Here is a 22,111-nt window from a genome sequence, read left to right on the forward strand (position 1 = left end):
GTTAGTAATTAAAACAAAATCACTCAAAATCTGTCAATTTTTTTAATAAGACAAGTAATTTTTCCAAAATCGACTATTTGTCTGCCAATGACAAAGAATTTTCATTTTTTTTCATTCCATTTGTTAACATGATATGCAAGAAATTTGAAAAGTAAATTATATTTTAAGTAAGTTTTTAAGGGTACGTCGTACTATCGAATCTAGTAGAATGCTGACAATCTAAAAAATAACTCTGAATTTATAAATAGTACCCTCTTAAATTTTTTTAGAAGTCATTGGTCAATTACACTCCCACTCACTTTATTTTATTATTATTTTACGTAAGATTCCCTACAACACTGATTACATAAAACTCTCTTTTAAATAAAGGTGAGTTCTCTATTATTTCTTATTCCTTTTCATATATATTTACTCATTATTAATTACCGTTATTTCATTTTTTATAAATACATACGTATACGTTTACGATTCGTGATTAACAATATACAAAGTACTTGAAATATAAAGGTGGTAAACCTCTTTTAATATAACGTAAAAGGTAACACTGACCTTCATTGTTTCTTCTATATATATATATATACATTTATTATTGTTCCATTCACCTATCTAGCTAAAAATGAATATTGTGCAAGTTAGTATCCTTACATATTATTTACTTTGAAATACATGAAATAGAAAAAATAGAAGCACAAAAGTGGAATTCATCGCCCTTTTTTTTTCAAAAGAAAAAAAAAGAAAATTCGTGCAATTCATAAGGAACTCATGACCTTTTTATATAGAGGTTTTTGAACTTATCTGTATTTTACCTGAGTTCTTCTTTGCCTATGTACCTATTTTGAATATTATTAGAAAGAAAATGTAGAAAACTTTATATTTAAACAATGAATTTTTTTTGTGTATTTTTTATGTGTTCATTAAGTTGATTTCGTTTTTTATTATACATATATGAATAGCTACTCTCCTCATATACACATTCATACATGCATATATTTGTATAAAAAGTTTATTATTTTTCTGTTTCCGCATTAAGTTTAGAATAAAAAAATAAATTTATTTCTGTGCTTGTGTGTACGTTTGTAGTTTTGCTAGCTGTGACTAGATTTAGATTACTAGTATTTTCGCGTGTTAATTTTTCACTTTTTTTTTTAAACATATTCGGATATTAAAAAATTGCTAGTTAACTGTTGTAACTCAATAAACTCATTTTCATACAATTTATAAAATCATGTCATCTGTGGCGAGAAAAGAAACTTATGTCTTTATAAGAACTAGCATAGTTTTTAACAATTTTGTGGAAAATTTTGGAGGGTTCGAACTAAAATCTTTATGCTTGATTTGAATAGTTGTGTGGTTAGCATAAAATTTTTCGAAATTGAGGTATAAATATTCGAAATCACAGTAATATTGTTCTTAAAAAAATATAGTTCAAAAATTGTCTCAATGCAGGTTAACCATCTCAGATTAGTTTCGAATAAGATCAAATTTTACTTGATGCACTTCATTTGTGGTTAAAAATTTGAATGCGCAGAATTCGAATATTGTACGATATCTAGATTTTTTACTAAATGAATATAGTTTTGTATTATTGTCACAAAATTTCGAAAGAAAATTTATTGCCAGTTAATACGATATTGTAGGCTTATCTTCTTTTTAATTGCTTCAGAAACAATTACAAATTTGAATTACTAAAGTGGTATTTAACCAAAATAATAACATGAACCTTCGAAAACCAAACAGTTGCATAGCATAAAGTACACGATTTACTGAAATTTGTATGAAATATATTTTTTGAGTTACAACATTTTAATATAGATGTTACACGATAAGTAATAGTGTTTTTATAACGATTGTCATGATAGTGTGAAATATCGTAATAAATATATTTTAATAAAGGATATTTTAAAATAGTTGTAGGAAAATATGTGACAAACATTCAGATTTGAAATAAAAGGCAAGTTGAAATCTAAAAGAATAACAAAGTTTTTATTAATTCTAACTATGTAGGGGGTATAAGTACCGATATACATATATACATACAGGTACCTCTACACATACACACAGTAAATCTAGAAATATTGAAATTTTTTTTTTTTATTGTTTCACATGACGTGACCTTATTTTTAGAATGTATGACACTTAATTGTGGAAGGGAGAAAACATTTTCCTTAAATTATAATATTATTTTAAAAACTTGTATTATATTTAAAGAATAATGAACTATTCTATTATAAAAATGATAATTAATTAGAAATTTTTGGATTTTAAGAATTGGAGTATTTTCTTAACTTTATTCTTCCACTTATTTTCAATTACGACTCATTGCTTTGAAACAAGTTCTGAGTATAACGTGATTGTATATTAATATAGAAAAGCTACCATATTCGTAGTTTTATTGCATCCATACTCCATATATGAATCAGTAATATTTTTTGGGAATTAAAAGAGAAAACCTTATGCTCCATCAAGTACAAACAATTACATACCACATATACATGTACTCTCAATATACTGTGAACGGTTATAAAATTTACTGTCATTGATGATGGTGATGATGGTGATGGTGATGATGACGAAAAACTTTTTTTTTAAATGAAATTTTTTTTCAGTATATTTCGTTAGGTACTTAATTTGTCATATTTGATGTAAGATTTTTGTCAATCACAAAAAAGAAAAATGAAATCAGTTTTTTAGAATTTTTTAAGCTTATATTCTCTTTTAAAATTCTTTACATACACATATACATACGTTTAAATATTATAATATTTTAATATGACATGTGTACAATTTAAAATATAAAGGTTCAAGGTTAAATGAAAAAGAGCTTTATAATGGTTTTTTGCTTCTACAATATTGTTTAGTTGTTTTGAATATTGTGATAAAAACCCTATATACTTTTGGTTTTATATTTGAAGAATTGAAGATGATACCTAAATTCATATACATCCGCATACGTATGTCATAATTGTATCGAATCGGTTCATATGGCTATACATACTTATTAGCATACGTGTGCGTAGATAATAAAAAAATTTTAATATTATGCAAAATTCAAAAACGAAAACTTGATTTGAATTATTCGTCGAATTTTGTTCTTTTTTTTAATAAAAATTATTAAGATTTAGAAAAAAAAATGTATCCGTTTGGCAGGGAACACGCACGTTCTACTCAAAAGAGTACACCATTGAGGTCAATTATGCCTCCCCAAGAACACAAATAATGCGTAGACTACACCTTCAAGACCTATATTTCCAAATAATACGAGAACCTCATTTTGGGTAAATTTTTCGCAGCGCTTCTGTTGGTAAAACAAATTCACCCAGAAACTTCTTTTCTTCTGTGGATCATAGCTTATCATTCCGGAAGAAAGTGCATCGAAGTCCAATTCTCTTCACCACAGAATCTTCCATTTTTTTTTTTAAATTCAAATATTAATAGCTACAGAATGTTTTCGTTTAAAAGTAAATCTTCTTTAACGTGAATAAATTTTATGAAATTTTTATTCTTATTTGTATAGTGTGAATATGAGGTGTGTCGAAACTCAGACAAATTCGACTGTTAATTAATTGTATATTCAAAAATTAGTTTTTTTTTTCTGACTGCTTGTTTGTGTTTTTTTTCTTTACTTGTTTTACATAGAAATTTTAAAAGAAAATCAAAATTAATGACATGAAATTAAGAAAATTTCCAAATATTTTTGAGCGTAAAGAATACAAACAAAAAAAATTTTTGTTTTTATTTTTAAATTTATTGCGAAAAATAGAAGTATTCATTTTAATAATAACGGATATCATGCTATTTTGGAAAGGTGTTAACAAATGAATCAAAAAATAAACTTTCTCGTCAAGTTAAACTGTGTTGCCTACTAATTAACATGAGATGAGTCTCACCGTATTTCTTAATTAATAGTATTTTCACTGATTTGAATCTTGTTTGTAATTTAAAATTTGTAATTTGTGGAAACGATTTCTTAAATTAATATTTTTGTGTACTTAGTGTGCGATTTTTATTGAAAATTAAAAAAATTTTTGTATTGTACAAATTTTTGTAAAAATGTTACAAATTTACACACACACTCACATTATTTCTATACTTTCACCTCTTTATCGATTTTTTTAATTTAATCAAATTGAATTTATAAATATAATTAAATCAACTTATTTATTTGACTTGTGATTCGTTACACTCAAAAATTCTAGATATTTACAATTCCTGTTCTTTATTTTTACCAGGTTTCCCATTTCAAATAAATGTTCCAATTTCCGGCAATTGAATAAAAAAAAATTAAGAGAGAGGGAGAGATAAATTATTTTATTTCTTTTCCAAAAATGAAAAATTTTTTTAATTTTTTAAAACAGAACTCTCTTCTAAAATATATTTAATCGTTGTTTTTCCATTTATAATTTTGAATTTATCGATAAATTTGAAATTTGACTAAAATATTATTAACACAGTCTCAGTTTTTAAGGCTAAATTTTAATTGATTATTACAGTAGAACCTCCATAACACGGATAATTATTTTTCAATCAAATTAGTTCACGTTAAAGAGAATCGTGTAATCTATTGCGATGCGAGTAACAAAAAATTTGTGATGTAAAATGTAACAGTATTAGTGTATGAAAATTTCCTATATTTCCGAACATGAGTTCGTGGTTTGACTATATTTGATTTTTATTTCAATACTCGCTATTTTCGTTATAGTCTAATTGTTCCCAAAAAAAAAAAAAATAGTTTTTTTTGGGGTTCTCTTTTTATAAACTATGCAGTTATTTTTTTAACAAGTACTTATAAAATAATTGGGTTTCTGATCGTTCGATATTAACACAAACCTATATCCCTATATATTTATGTATGTAGCAAATGTTGCATATATTATACAAATATTTATTGTAAAAATAAAATATAAAAGGTATAAATTTTTTCTTTTTAATAAAAATAAGGAACTAAAACAACCTACTGAACTAAATTTCTATTTTTTCCCCTTATTTTAATAAAATTTATATACACATATATGTAGGTTCAAACATATACTCTATATTATACATACATACAAATATAAACACGTAAAATTTGTATGTAGAACACAGGAAAAAAAAAAACTAAAATCGTGACAATTTGCATTTTATCTTATTCCCATAATTTAAGAATAACAGACAAGCAATGCTCTCTATATAGTAAAAGAACACGAAGAATAAGGAAAAAATGCTGGTCGAAATTAAATTCAAATTCAAAATAGGAAAAAAAAAAAAAAACAAAAAATTGTGATAATTTTATTTTTTTATTTTATTGGTCCAATTTTATTTATGATTCCGTTCTCTTCCTATATATAACATAAATGTGTTGGACACATTCAATACAAACACACATAAACATTGCACATTTTAAAGTAGAAATTCTTTTCTTTTTCTTACATCATAATTAAAATGATTGTATTATAAAAGAAGAAGAACGCCATCTATTATGTAAAAAAATTATTAACAAAAAATAACAAAAAAAAATTCTAATTTTTCTCTTTTTAGAGCATGAAAAAAATTTCAATTTTTTTTTCTCAATTTCATTCAGTTCACATTTTCACAAAAATATTAAAGTATTTAAAAAAAAAAACTTTATGAAAAATGAAAGCAATTAAATTAAAAATTCTAATATTTTAAACATTGTACTCACGCATGTATGTATGAATATGTAAAGACAACATGCATGGGATGGGTGGCGGTAAAATAAATTAATGGCTTGATTTGATGAAACGAACATAAAAATTTACACTCTCATCTTCTTCATTTCTCCTCAAAAAAACAACAGAGAACAGACAGAAGATAGGTGATTTTTTTTCTTTCAAAAGAACAACAAAAAAATGAAAAATAAAATTTGCTTTTTTTTTTTTTTATATGCGGCCACATACTTACATGTGGTGTTCTCATTCTAAGAATGCAATAACATAACAAAATATAAACAAAAAAAAAGCAGAAACAATTGAAAAACCCAAATAAACATTCAAAATAGAAAAAAAATTTAAGAAAATTTTAAGAATGAAAAATTATGAAAAGAAAAGCATAGGAAAAATTATGACAGGGCATTCTGATCAAATATCTTATACGTTTAATTATGAATTTCATTTGCATAGTGTTCACTCTCAAAACTAAAAGAAATTTTACCTCTTATTTTATCCGTGCCACACGCCGTTTGACGTAATGAATTTCAAGACATTCATATAACAGCCGCTTGATCTCGCATTAAGCAAATATTTTGTGTCGATTTGATTTACATAAATAATATATTGAACTTGTTCGGCAATGATATTGCAAAAACTCCTCCAATTTCTTAATAAGTAAATGTATAAATTAAATATCTGATACAAGTACACATGTTTTTCCCTTTCTAACAGAATCTCTACTACAGTTAAGTTCGAATTTCGATTAAAATAATTTTGTTCTAAATGAATTATATTCATATTTTATGTTAGTATTAATATAAAACATATTTATCGAACATGTTTGATTCGTAATTTTATAGTTGGACGAACAAGTTTGTTTTGACCGAAATCAAAATGTTATATAATAACTAACAATTTTTTGTTTTTGTTTATGATCAATAACTTCATAAATAGTAAAGCTTTTTCTAGAATCTTGTTTAAGATATTCATCACAATCAACTCAACAATCAAACATTGTACATACATATTTAATATTTGTTGCAAAGCAATAATACACTATTAAAAAATCTTAAATAAAAGTGGAATAAAAAAATTATGAAAAATTATCCACTCATCTAGTATTCTAGTATACCAATTTTTCTTTTTTATATTTGAAATTCCTAATAGCCCTTTTTCTCCTTGAATTTATGTTCTTTAAAAATGGAAATATCATAAAATATAAAATAAAAATTTAAATGATCCCCTTTGAATAAATTTGTCATTATTTTTAATAAATCAAAAGTGTTTAAAATACAATTAGAACGAATGACAAAGTTTAAGTTATTTCGAAACACTTTGTTTTGTGTAGAACTAAGAACCATTTGGTCATTTCAAAATGGAATTTAATTTTTAAACAAAATTTGGAAAAATTATTATTCTAAAAGAATTCCAAAATAATAAAAATAAATTTTTCTTTAGGATTCTATTTTCATAGAATTTTTGAAATATTTTTGGTTCTTAGTTGATTATTTTTTAAGTTGTTCCGATTATAAATTGCGGCATTTTATGTAAAGAACATAGTCTTCTTTTGAACATTAAAACTATTCAAACTTTTAGACCTTATTTAATAAATATTGTTTTAGTTAATTTTTATTATTTAAAATAAAATTTGATATCAAAAATGTAAATTACATTTAATCACAATAATAATTTTATTTTTGTATAAGAGAGTGGGAGGGAAATTAAAAAAATAAGAGAAATGTACAGTTGCAATGCAGACAATTCAGGAATTTCTTTTTATGTCTGAAATTATGCAATTCTCTTAAATTATACAAGATATTTAATATTAAGTACTTTGCTTAATTGTTTTGTCATCATCATTTTATATAAGCTATTTGAGCTTTTAATTACAAATTTATTGCAACAAAATGAAAATTTAAGATTGTAAAATTTTATTTTAATTATTTTGTACTAAAATTGTTAATATTTTTTACGCAATGGCACTATATAAGTTTACTGCTCGAAAATGGATCTAGAACATTGATTTTGTAATTTAGATTTTTTAATAAAAATGCTGGAACTCTATTTAATAAAAAATTTGTATGATTTAGGTTTAAGTACTTAATTTAATGTAATCACTGTTATACAAAATTCAGTTGGTGTACCGAAAAATTTATGCAACAAATTACATTAAGTTTATTAGTCGCATCGTGTACCCCATTTCAGAGTTCAGGGAACAAAAAAAAAAAAAAAATTATAAAAATTTAAAGTAGAAGAATTTCTATTTTTTTTATAATGCGTTTAAAATGTCTAGTGCGTGCACTTATGATTATCTAACAATGTTGTAGGCTATATACATAGATAGCGCTTCTCTAAAATGATCAAATTTTAGGTTTTTTGATTTTTCTAGTTTGTTAATTTTAAAAATAGCAAATTTTATTTTATTTTTATTTGATTTAAAATTTAATGTGCATGCATTTCGTTATTATTCATTTTTTTTTCTCCGTTGTTTTTATTTATTTTAGGGCAGCCCAATTATTTTTAGTCGGAACACAAAAAAAAAAAAAAATATTTAAATTTTTTGACAAATTTTGTTTTTATTTTTTGTTTTCGAAAAATTCACTTGACAATACATTTAGAAAGAATTTTGTGAGTGAATGGCGAATCATTTACTTTCTAATGTTTTAGAAGAAAAAGAATGTTACATGATTTTCATTTTTGTTTTTTTTTTTCTATTAGAATATTACACATAAAGTATTCTTGGCCCCATTAGTTTCTAATGGGGCCTATTGCATATACATGTATATAAATTATAGGGATAAAAATTGATTCAATCGGAAATGAAAAAGATTTTACATAAATTGATTTCACGATAACGGAACACTAAAAATAAAACTGGCTGCTATGATGCACTTGATAAAGTGCATTGAATTGATAAGGATTGAAATTGAAAATCAATTGATCGGTCATTTGGAACTTTGCCACAAAATTAATTTTTTTTTTCATTATTTTTATTCGAAATTAGAAAAAAATATTTTATGCGTAAATTTTTTAGAGTGGGGAGACGGCCATTTCTCTTTTTTTAATTTTGTTGATTGCATTGTAAAATATTTCCAAATAACTTTTTCAAATTTCTAAAATGAAAATAAATTTTTCGAAATTTTAAAGAATTTTAATTGATATTTCTATTTTTCTCATTAAAATTTCAAGATTTTGTATTTTATGGGAGCTACTCTTTTTATTTGAAAATTAAGAAAGTTTGTTTTATTGATGTAGTTTAATGTAATTACTATGAGTTTAGTATTAAAGTAGATTTTATGTAACTGGAACGATATAATGAAATTTTTATAGTTTTATGCAATATAAAATAATTAAGTAGACATTTAATTAAGAAACGTTTAACTTTTATTTTACTATTAATGATGGTTATTATTGTGAACTAGTGCACTCATAAATTTTAGTCTATTTGAATATACAAACAGTAGTTTTAATGTTTATGTAATATATACAGTTAGAGGCAATACAAATATTAGTTCTCATCTCACATCTGATGAGATTTCAATTTAAAGTATAATGGTATTTATTTAATGTGAGAAGTTTCAATTTCAATCCTTCCTCAAGAATATTCGATTTAATTTCAACTAGACTAATGTTAATAAAATTTGAATTAAAAAATATAATCGGAACTTTTCAACGAAATCGATTATAATTTAAGGTTATTCATAAAAAATTACTCAACATTTACCATTTTGTAAGACTATAAATAAATTGAAACTAACTTTCTACCTCATTTTTTCTAAATTTAAATATCAATTCTAATTTCTAAAATTTTTTACATGTCATTTAAGTTTACTTTTAAAAATATCCAATTTTTTACTATTTCTAATGCTCGCAGGAAGACTGTTAAATAGTTTCGTTGTCCTAGTTTTAGGTATATAAAAGTTTCTCGTGTTTCTGGTATATTAATTATGAATATTTTCTCTATTTGTAAAAAGTAATTTTGATTTAAAATTATTATTCAAAATATTTTATATATATCACATATAATTCTTTGGTTCCAGTTCTAGTTCTAATTTTAAAAAGCGTTTTTAGTGCTTCATTCATTATTGTATCTATTTGTTTTACATGAAATTTAGAGCAATGACTCCAGCTACATATGTTATACTTGATTTTTGATAGAATATAGCCATTGTAAACAAGTTTAATTGCATATGTGTTGATATGCCACCACATCTTTTTATAGCCATGCTTATAGGGATGATTGTTTGCTTCAATTTTTTTATATGGCGGCCAAATTTTCATCAATTATCATTCCTAAGTACTTAACATTATCAACATTTTGAATTGAATTAACTTTAAACTTAATTGTGATATCATTAAACCTTTTTTTTTGGAGTTTTGAATATTCTATAATTAGTTTTTTTTGGTATTGATACACAATTCGTTGTAACTTAGCTAGCAGCAAACGGTTTTCTGATCTTTGTTTAATATATCTTCTAATTCTTCTATTGATCTGGTTTTTGCCATTAAAATTTGTGTCATCCGTATAAATGTTATACTCGTAGTTTGATATAAACTTGTTTTTTAGTATGTTCATAATATAAGTATAGCAGGTAAAAAATTGGACATAATATAGAGCCTTGTGGTACACCTATTCTTATAGTTACTTCATCACTAAGTACGTATTGAATTTTAACACATCAGGTTCTATTTGTCAAATGGCATTGTAGTTGTAGAATATTGTGAATTAATTATTTTCTTTAAAATAAAAATTGGAAATGTCAAACAATAATTCTAAATTTTTTAAAATTATTTTTTATACAGATTATAATATCTTTCCACTTACATTTTCAAATCAATTATTTATTTTAGTAGTTTAAAATGTGTAAATTATATTATCCAATTTGCCATTTTATAAAATTGTATCCATAACCTCCAGAATCACTGTTTATGTCTAAAACTTTAATTTAAGTTTTGTAATCTCCATATTGAATGCAAAATTAAATTTATTCAATAAATTATCCTTTTGTACATTGAAAAATAGTAAAAGTTTTCTAAGTTTATCGTAGCGTAAGCGTCCATCATCGGAGTAGATTTTCATCACCATTATAGAAAAAATATTGAAAACTTTTTAAAAATTTTATTTATTTCTTGTATACCAACCATACTGTTCGCTAACTACATAAGAACTTTATAGAATAAGAAAAAAAAAAGATTTTTGTTTAAAAAATATTGAAGAAAAAAAAAGGATTTTCTTTTGTGCATAAAGACTACGCTAAAGATTTCTTATTCTTGTTCTTCTTTCCACTTAAAAAAATATTTTGTTATTAACATTTTTAGAATATTTTATGTAAGCTTCTGGCGTTTTAGCAAAATAACGAAAAAACAAAAACAAAAATAAAATGTAAAATTTTTGAAGAAATTTTTCTCTGTGAAATTTTCCTTTGTTCTGACCTGATTTTTATGTCATTTAAAATTTTCTTAAGTAAATAAACTTCGACGCTTGTTTTTTTTTGTTTTTACTTTCCTTTGAAGTTGTTAAATTATGATTTTTTAAAAAATGTTAAATATTGTGTAATAATTATTTTAGAAATATGTTAAACTTGTTAACAATGTAAAAAAAAAAATATCAAGAGGAAATTTGACAAAATTTCAATTTTTTTATTAACTTGCGGATGGCGCTTCAAGCAAACTGTAAAATTGAAACACATAAATTTCGTTTGTTCCAGAGCTTACCTGACAGATTAACTTATGATATTAAATAAGGGATGACACAAAATATTACTTACATACAAGGTTATATACACATATTTAAATCGTTTTACAATACAATTAAATTTATTCAAAACACTTCTCAAAATTCAATAGAATTGCGATAGAAATGCGAACTAAAAACAACAATTTATTTTGATTGCAATTTCAAAGCCAAATATTTTTATATTTGCAAAATTTTTTTTGTTTTCCGTTCCCGAAACACAAAATCTTAGAAAAATTAACAAAAAAAAATGTCATTTCTTCACAAATTTTCATATTAACTTGTTTACAACTTTGTTACGCATTAAGAAAAGTTTCAATTTGATTGCGCGTATTTTAAATTACTTGACTATCTCGTTTCATCGATAATTTTCACTGACTTTTAAAAATTTTTAAGTACTTAATTGCGTGTTCAATATTTTAATTCGAAACTTAAATTTCTAATTTCAGCTTATATTTTTAATGAATGCAAATATAGTCATCTTGTACTTGATTTACTTCTTATCGCCGCATTATAAAATGTCAAATGTTTTTCAATTACCAAAAAAAAAATCTTGTTTTAATATTGATTATTAAATTATAAAAAAAAAATTTATCTAATCTGATCTTATAATTTTATTTTATTTTTTTTTTCCAAAATAACTCGAATATTTTCTTATTCGATTTAATTCAAAAATACTGCAGGTTTTGTAAATAATTGTAATTGGCGTTTACTGTCATATTAAATGAAAAATTAATTTTTTTCTCAAAATGTTACGAATTTATTTCGCATATTTAATTCGCTTTTAAATCAAAATCAAAATATTAAAATTAAAATTTGTTTAGAAAACAGGAAAGATTAAAATTTTTTTAATTTAGATATAAATTTCAATTTAATTCTCCAACTAAAATAATTGCAGTAATCGATTTGCGTTTTATACCGTATACGCGATTTATATTGTGAATTATTAAGAGAAAACAATTGTTACAAAAGGTTACAATAGGTATAACAATTAATGTATTCCAGTACTTAATCATAATTTAATCTTAATTTATAAATTAATTGAACATTGAACATGAAATTTTTTCCAGGATCTTGAAAATTTCTTTAGAACATAATAACCGTATATAAATCTTGAATATTATAATAACCGTATAAAAATCAAAATTTGTGATATTTTCACTTGTAAAATAAAAATTGTCAAATTTTCCAAGATTTTAAATTGCGTTTCTATAATTTTGTCTAACCCAATACTTTGTTGCCGATTTAAAACCACTTAAGATAGGGTGGCAGTCACAAGATTTAACCAAAAATCATACATAACATACATGAATTTTAAATAAAAAAATGCATCTTTCAAATATCCTTAATTTATGCATTTATGCTTAGCGTGATCTTTATTTCAAAACCAAAAAAACAGAAAAACAGCCAAGGAAACAGCTACAACAAATCAACTGTAACATTTTATTTATATTAAGTAGAAATTTTAACACTTTTACTTTTTTCAAATCAAATTTTTGCATGAATTTATTAAAAAAACAAAAAATTTGCACGATCTCGATTTTATTTGAAACATAATTTTCACATTTCTTTTTTTTGCTTTAATATTTTTAAAAAACCTCATTATACTTTACAGTTATCATTAAAATGCACTTAAGAAAAAAATAAATATGCAATTTGAACAACAACACAACAACAACAAATTATCATTATCGCGCATAAATTCCACATTAATCGAAGTCACAACAAAAAATTATGAGTTTTGTTGGAATATTTGGTTTTATCCTAAAAATCATGCCGTCTTTAATGATAATTTAATGTACTGATCATTATCATTTGACGTACTGATCAGGAGCGAAGCATTTTTTTAAGTAAATAAAATTGTTAAAATCTTATTGTGAATTAAAATATCTTTGAGCGATACTATAAAATGACAGCTAAAGAATAACAAGCCATCTACGAACATGCATTAAATAATTATTAAAAACAAATTTGTTTTCTTTTCATTAAAAATAAAATGAAAGTATTCACACATAAGTACATATGTATATAATGTATGTCATTTAACTGTCATCAAATTGTAAACGATACTTTTGTCATTTTCATATTATTTGCCATAAAAGAGAGTTAACAAAATGTTTAACTTGTTAATCATTGAAAAATTTTTAATTAAAATTTTTTTTATATAAATTTTTTGTTTAGGTTTTGTTAAAATTAAAATTTCATGGCATACTTTTAAATACTGAAAGATTAATATCACTAATCAATCAAAATTAATTAAGTATGTGTGTTTATGGTATTATTTTTTTTCTTTCAAATTTCATCTTTGACTTTTCTCTTGCGTTACAAATTTTGAATGTATAAAAAATTTGATTTATTTTTGATTAATTTTTAATTGTCCAACTGTTTTTTTTTTCTCTTGCCTCTTTAATAATATTAATTTTATTAATTTAGGCAATTAAAAATTCACGGCATCACTATTAATACTTTTACTTTTTCGTGCGTATATGTCAAACGTTGAATATTCGAAAATTATTTTTCAGAAATGTTTGTGTCTTCTTTTGGAATAAATGTAAAAGTTACATGAAATGTTGAAAAAAATTTTTTGAATTCTTATAATAGCTATTTCTTATTTTAGAGGAGACATATGTAAAGTAGATTTTATTTTTTGGAAATGTTAATGATTTTTTGCTTTGGTAGTGATTTGCAACTGTGTATGTTTAGTAAATGAGTGATAAGACAAGGATAATTCGAAATAAATTAACGTGTATATTTCAATTGACTACAAGTTTTTAAGATTATAATTAGTTTAACAGCTGATTTACAAAATTTTAAATTTTAAAGTATTTTTCAAATGAAATAGTTTTAGAAGTACCGCTAAAAAATGTAGTTCGTATCCATAACTCGAAGGTATTTTATTAATAATTGAACACTTTGCAAAGCAGTTTTAACATTTTTAAAACTTAATCCAAAAATTTGATATTTTGAATATTTTTAATATTTTTTTAAATTACTTTAATTGATCATTAATTTTAAAAGAATTCAGAACTCATTAATTAAAGTTAAAATTATTATTTATTTGGATATTATTGGTATTTGAAGTAAATTATTGGCAATTCAAATAAATAACATCGCAGTTTAATAACTGAACTAACCTAAAAAAAAATGTGAAATGAAATAAAAGAATAATAATGAAAATAATAATTTTTTAAAAATTCCGTTGTCCTACGCAAAACAAAGTTAAATACAAAACTGTCGACACCACTCAACTATGAACACTAAAGTAAAAATACGAAAAAAAAATCAAAGCAATAACGGTCTGTTGACAAACAAAAAATTTTTATTAAAATACGTATTTAATATTTTTTATCTTAAATAATAAAAAAACAGTGAAAGTTTTCAATTAAAAATATAAAAATCTCAAATAAAGTTGAACTCATATTTAAAATAAAATGTCCATTTAAAATGTCCAAAGAACAAACGAAAAAAAAAACAGACTTGTCACAATAATTTAACACCAAAAACGCAATGCACACAAAAAAAAAGAGAATGAATAAAAAACTTGACAACCAAATGACATTTGTACAACAAAAAAATAAATATTATAAAAAGCTAATAACATATCAAATGCCATTTTCAAAATTTCAATTTTTTTCATTTTTTTTTGTTCAGTTCTCTTTGGTTTCATATTGTGTTTCTCTCTTTTTTCAGTAAACATTAAGTAAAGGAAACAAAATAAGAAAAACAAAAACAAAAAAAATGCAAACTAAAATCATCATTGAATCTCATTAATTTTTTTTTTTAAATGTCATTTTAATTGCAAATTTATAGTAAATCAGTGCAAAAAATTGATTGCAACCAGTTGCAATGAAAAAATAAATTGAAATTCAACCAACAATTGCTTTCTACAATACATAAGGGAATTGTAATAAATTTAATAATTTTGAATCTGTTTTACATTAAAAAAAACTCATACAATGAAAAAAGAACCGTTTGATTATTAATAAATAAAAGAAAACAAGAAAAATTAAAAACAGTAAAGTGAAAGAAAAATCAATACACTAATCAAATGTCAAATTTAAAATTATTTGTTTTGATGTTATAAATGTTGCCGTTTTCATATTTTTTTTTCATTGAATTTTCATTAGAAGCAGTGAATATTTGTTTTTTCTTGTCATAAAGAAAATGTATGCTACAATAATTTGTAATTTTATTCGATTGAAACCATCGGCATCGTTGTCGTTCAATGAAATGTCAAAATAATATACAATATAAATAAGAAAAAAAATGTTTAATACACAATTATTTTGCTATCAAAACATTGACGTCAAAATATATTAAAACGGAACATCTATTTTATTTTGCGTATGTGTGGGTATCTCAATAATAATTGCGTCGGCGTTATTGACAGTTTTTTCTTAATTTATTTTTCTCTTCAATTCAACTATGATTACATCAAAATGTCAATAAAAAAAGTTATTAAATTGTATTATATTTGAAAAAGTGCAACAACAAAAACAAAAAAAAAAATAATAATAATATTATTATAATTTATTTTGTAAATAGAAATTATTATTATTATTATTTTTTTGCCTCTTATTTTTTTCTCTCATTGTCCTTCTTATACACAAAATTATCATATCATTTAAGATCGTGATGTACACATGATATAATGTGTTATACATATGCATTTACACAATATATTTATATAATATTATGTATGAACAAGAGATGTTAAAGTTGTTGATGACGTTTGTTGCCTGCCATTTTTAATTATAGATAACAACGGGATTCTATTATACGCAAACAATATATAATATGCAAGTTTATGAACGGTTTACTTGTCAATTTTACATTGCATACATATTTATTATAAAAGTTGTGTATACTTAGTTGCATTGTAGTAATAAAATAATGATGAACTTTTATTGTATAAATTAAATAAAACGGAAATGCGAACGCGTGTATGTAACATATATATACATGCATAAATTATATACATATGTATGTATATAGAGAGGATGTTGTATTGTAAATAAAAGAAAATACTAATTGTCTCTGTTTTGTTTTGGTTACTTTGTAATTTCAATCGTAATAATCTCTAAAAGAGTTTAAGAAAAAAAATTTACTTTATTAAAATCAAAATGACTATATAAAGAGTTTAAGAGAGGAAAAAAAACGAGAAATGTCATCACATAATTTAATATTGTGAATATTGTTATACAAAATAAGTCATTACATATACATACATATATATATACGTTTTGGAACCCATAAAATCACGTTTAAACTGTTTGAACTTCTTATTATTTGTTTTTTTTTGAATATTTAATTTATTAAAAAAAATTTAAACTGTAGGGGTTTACACAATAATCAGTGCAATAATCAATATCAGAGTGTTATAGCGAAAGTGAAATATTTTAATTTTATTTTTACCATTTGAATGAAAGAGATCACAAATAAAATGAAAAATATAACAAGGATGAAGAAAAAAAATGAGTTGAAAAATAATTTTTTTTTTTGTTAATAGATTTTTGAGTTTTAAATCGATCGGGATAGTGTATCGGGATTTAATATTGAAATAAAATAAAGAAATAACAAAAATTTAAAAGAAAAATTGCGAAAATATTTAAGTAGAAACCAAAATAAACCTTCAAAACAAAAAAAAAAAAATAGCGACATAAAATCGCTAAAAAACAAGGAACAAAAAAATTTTTGTAATTCGCGTAATTTTTTTTTTTTTATAAATTTTTTATTTTGATGTTTTGTATTTGAATAACGGTATGGGCGCTCATGGATCTAAAGAGAAACTTTCACGTTCAGCATCTGAACGTTTTATTCATACACAGGTAATTGAACGTGAAAGATTTGGAAGTTTTGGTAAACGAGTAAAAGGTAAGTTTTTTTTTTTCTTAATTTTTTTTTTTAATTTTTTGTTTTCTTCATTGAAAAATAAGAAATAACAAAAAGGAAAAAAAAAATACATTATTATGTATAAAAAAAACAAATCTTATAAATTTTTGTATCAGAATTTCATAACATTGTATATAAATGTACACAATATATGTGTACATACATACATACATACATATTTGTTTACTGGTTTATATACTATGTAAATTCGAAAGCATATAGTAATTTTATTTTAAACAATAAAAGCATTCATTCATATTATTATTATAGCTGGAATGAATTACAAGAGAGACAGCAGCGCATAGCAGAGGTTCTTTATTATTTTATTTTATTATTATTATTTTTTTTTGTTACGAATTTTTTTTTATAGATGCTTGAATTTGGTTATTTAAAAAAAATATTATTTAAATTGTTATAATTTTTAGAATTGCCAATTGCAATGAAATTTTTTATTAAATGCGAATTTAATTGCAAATAATATTGTGCTCAATTTCAAAATATTTATAAGAGAACATATTAAAATTTTGAGTGTCTAATTTTGAGAGCAGATACTCTGCATTGCTATAGTAAAAAAACAACTGTAACCTCTAATAAATATGATGAGAGAAAATATTTGTGTAGCAGAGGAAAATATTTATACTTAAAATTATCTAATCTAATCATCTTTATTGTAACTTTGTTGTGACGTACATTTCGAGAAAATTTGTTAAGAGAATTTTGAAATTGACGTTTGTAATAGTCAGTACTTTCGGGATAGTTGCATTTTATGGATTGGCTTATGATTTCAAAATAATTAATGAAATAGTTTCTGCTTTCAAAGTAAAATATATGAAAAATAAATTTTTTTTTCTTTTTTTAATAGAGAATTAAGAAATCAGTTCTGGTTTAATATCAAATATTATTAAAGTTTAGTCTCCCTTAAAATTCTGAAAGAACACACGAATTGAAGCATGTCAATTGAAGCATGAATTTTAATTTGCATCTTTCTTTGAAGAGTCTTTTCACTTCCATTTCTTTCTTCATCCTACTTTTTACATCCTACTTTTACATACAGGTTATAAAATATGACAAATTGAGTGAATTTCTGAACATAAGTGTAAAAGAGTTAACGGGGTTTCATTTCTTATGTAAGTTTTAAATACATTCAACACTTGAAAATCAACACTTAAAAAAAGTCACATCTGACATGTGTCAAATATGTTTGATGGTCGAATTTCAATGTCATAATTTATTTATTTTTATAATTTCAGCCATCTGGTAAGACTGCAATTTTTTTTTTTTTATTGCGTTAAAGTACCTTTTTTCGGTACTTAAAGATTTAAAATGTTTGAGATTTTTTCTTTCAGATTTTTTAGATCCGAGATTATTATTTTATGCACTTATTTTAAATAATTATATGTTATTATAAAGATTTTTTTTCTGGAAAAAAAAAAACTAATTTTTTTTTTTGGAAATTTTTTATTTTGTTATGATTTTATACATTATAACGGTGCAATTGAAAATTTATGTTATTTTTATGGTAACCTACAGGGCTTATGAATTTATTATAGGGTTTTCATCAAGAGTTGAATAAATTTTATTCATTCTTTTTCTCTCTTTTTTTTTGTTTTTGACTCTTTGATGCATTTTAAGTCTTGTAATTGAGATGTAGTATAAGAGCAGCAACAAGAATTTCATAATTTTGTGTTGAAAAAAAGGGGTGTTCTTTGAAAGGAACTGAAAGCAAATTGAAAGGTTTTTAAATTTTTTGATTTTCTTTTTTGAATTAATTTGATTATATTGCCGCAGGTTGGGTACAAAGAAGGTGTTTTAGCGTTTATAATTCAAATTAATTCAAAATAAATGATTATGTTTATTAAGAGAGAAAGTTTCTCTCTCGTTTTAAATTTGAAAAAAATTTAAACTTTTGTGGATTTTTTTTTTTAATTTCAAAGTTAATTATAACAAAAATTTATTGATTTACGTATGCATTTTATAAATTTTTTTTAATTGAGGGTTCTTGGAAACTATACACGTTTGATTCAAAACGATTATCACAATATTTTAATATAGAAGGTTTGAGTACTTGAAAGAGATTAAATTCTTTGATTTTTCAAATTTAATTGAAATTTAATTTTTTGTTTTGTTAATAAATTGAATAGCTTAAAGAGAGAAAATCAGTGGAATTTTTGTTTGTCTATTATTTTTTAATAAATTTGCAAATTTTAATAATTAAAGAGAATATCGAAATTCTAAATTTAACAATTTTCCCATTTCCAAAATTATTATTCAAAATTATGAGTAACTTTTTGTTTTCCATATTGGATTTTCGGAAAAATGTCCATTAACTTAAAAGTTTTTCCGAAAAAGAAAAATATTGAATGAAAAAGTTTAAATTTTGGATGTATAACGTTTGTACTTTAAAAGCTACTAATTTTTTTAATTGCAATCATAATACCATTATTAATTTGAGAGAATAAGAGTATTACTTTTCGGAGTAATCGGATATAACATTATTTTTGTTCACAATTTTTAACAAAATCTTTAAAAATACAAGCCAATATGAAAACACAAATATTAAGGCAAAAATGTATTCATGCAAATATTTAATAATCAAAAATAAACCAATGTATACCAATTGTTATAAATCAAACACATCCTGGAAATTCATCAAGCCTCCTTTGGAAATTTATACAATCGTCCCCTTGCCATAATAATTTAATTTAAATATTGAACACTATAAAGTACTTTTCAAAATAATCCACAATGTATTGCCACATATTTCGATTTTTACAAGTTCCCGACGTTTAGCATTTAAAAACTATTTTTTTTCCGATAAGACGCGGTTACGCACCTTTGTGCTCTGTAACTTAAACAGTATAATGTTCAAATTTTTAGTAATTCGTAATTCAACCAGATCAAAAAAATTTTGTTATACAATATTCTAAATATTGCAATCAGTTTTTTTCGTAATTCAATTCATATACTTATTAATAAAATTGATAATTAAATTGTTTACGATCTAATTAAGGTATCACGATTTTGGCGAACTATCAAATTAATGAATCATTTATCGTCAAAAATTTTTTTTTCGGAATAATTTGCCCAATAAAACTAAATACATAATAATAAATTCATAATAATAGTCTTCAAATATTTTAAAATAATTATAAAAACTTGAAGGCTACGTACATCGTAAAATAATTAAAATGTTTTCAATCTAATTCATAGCATGAGGTCTATTTTCATATTTACATTCAGCTATGAGACCTCATACCGAGAATTCTACTTTCTAAATGATATTTGCAAAAAAAATTTTTGTGAATTAATACGCATTACATTTTATTAATTAAAATTAAATATTAAAAAATAAATTAAACTAATTTAATAATTAGTTGCCTTCATTACAATAAAATTTAAAATAATAAAAATTATTTTTATATACAAGTGAAAATATTTTTTTATTATGGAGCACATAAATTTTTGTTCACTTATTCATAAATTTAAAAGAGTTCATACTTTCTTAAAGATAAAATTGATCTAGTGTGGAAGATGTTATGCAAAATTTTCAGTGAAAAATCCGGAAACTCCTTTGAATAATTTCCGTCTGGGTGTGTTTGTTTTCAGAAACTTCTATAGTTTTTAAATACAAAGCTGAATTTTAATATACAAAAGAATATTGTCGAGAATTGAAGCAAGCATTTATGCACTAAGTTCCGGAATCTTTGAAATTTCAATTACTTATATAGTGATGTTATAATTATGTATAACGTGGATGCTAAAACGATAAGGAATATCGTAAACGTTATCGTTGTTCAAATTTTTACGAAAATAATTTTGACGATAATTTGTAGCAGCCTAAACTTTAATAGTTTTCATTTAGAAAACAATTATTTTCTGTCCTTCCTTCTTTACGAGTTTTCGCTTTGCGAAATTATTTTCCACTTGGAAGGAAATGTGCTGGTTTACAAATAATCAATGTTTTTTGTCCGAATTTCGTTTTATTTGTTCCGGACTGAAAAACAAAAAAAAAAAATATTTTTTTACAAAATAAAAATTGTCGAACTTTTTTTTTTTTTGTATTGTTCAATTGTAATCAACTCAAGGATGATAAAAAAGGATAATTTTTCTCTGTTATATTGTTGTTATATTTAAAATTTTCAGTTTTTTTCAAAACTGACTAAAGTATACAATAAATTTCCTGACCTTGTCTATAATTTATGTCACTGACGTCAGTCAATAGAGATTTAACATATGAGAAAAAATTAATAACAAAAAAAAAAAAAAAATAATTTAAATGCAACGAGTGCAAAAAAAATTTTTTTTAAGCATGCATGATAAACTTCAAAGTGTTGGCAATAAAATCACTTTGACTGTATAGTATGAAATAAAAAATAAAATAAAAAGTAAATCAGTTAACCGAAAATATAAAGTCAACAAAGTCATCTAAAGGTAGACGCTTATAATTATTTGAATTTAACAATAATTTAATTTGAGGTTTTGGTTGAACTTGCAGTAATGAAAAATTTAAGTCTCTCAGGGCTTAAATTAGTTCACAAAATTTCAATTTCATGGTGAATGCAATGTAAAATGACAAATCTTTTTCTGTCCTGTGAGTGTTTGGCAATTTTCAAATGCATTGAATTTCAATATCAAGTTTAATTTTCAGTAAAGAACTGATACGTGCCGCTTACCTGACCGTTAAAACTTTTATTACCCCTATTTCTAGAATCAATTTTAGTTCCTCAATTATATTCGGTAACGAAACTCTGGCCAGTACATAAGGGACTATTTGGCATATACTAGGGCATTGTTTATTTTCTCCGCAATGAAAATAAAAATGGTTTCACAAAATCCT

General features: G+C 23.4%; 1 protein-coding gene across 1 annotated transcript in view; it reads left to right on the top strand.

Annotated features, from left to right (window-relative positions):
- The first annotated feature begins 17,144 nt into the window (after window positions 1-17,144).
- Window positions 17,145-22,111, top strand: part of LOC129608434 (putative mediator of RNA polymerase II transcription subunit 26) — a 178,207-nt gene continuing 173,240 nt past the window's right edge. Inside the window, exon 1 of the mRNA XM_055519928.1 lies at window positions 17,145-17,256. Within this exon, the coding sequence (XP_055375903.1) occupies window positions 17,145-17,256 (112 nt within the window). The remainder of the gene's footprint in view (window positions 17,257-22,111) is intronic.

Source organism: Condylostylus longicornis, unplaced genomic scaffold (assembly GCF_029603195.1).
Source record: "Condylostylus longicornis isolate FDR11 unplaced genomic scaffold, ASM2960319v2 ptg000031l, whole genome shotgun sequence".
NCBI classification, from domain to species: Eukaryota; Metazoa; Arthropoda; class Insecta; order Diptera; family Dolichopodidae; genus Condylostylus; species Condylostylus longicornis.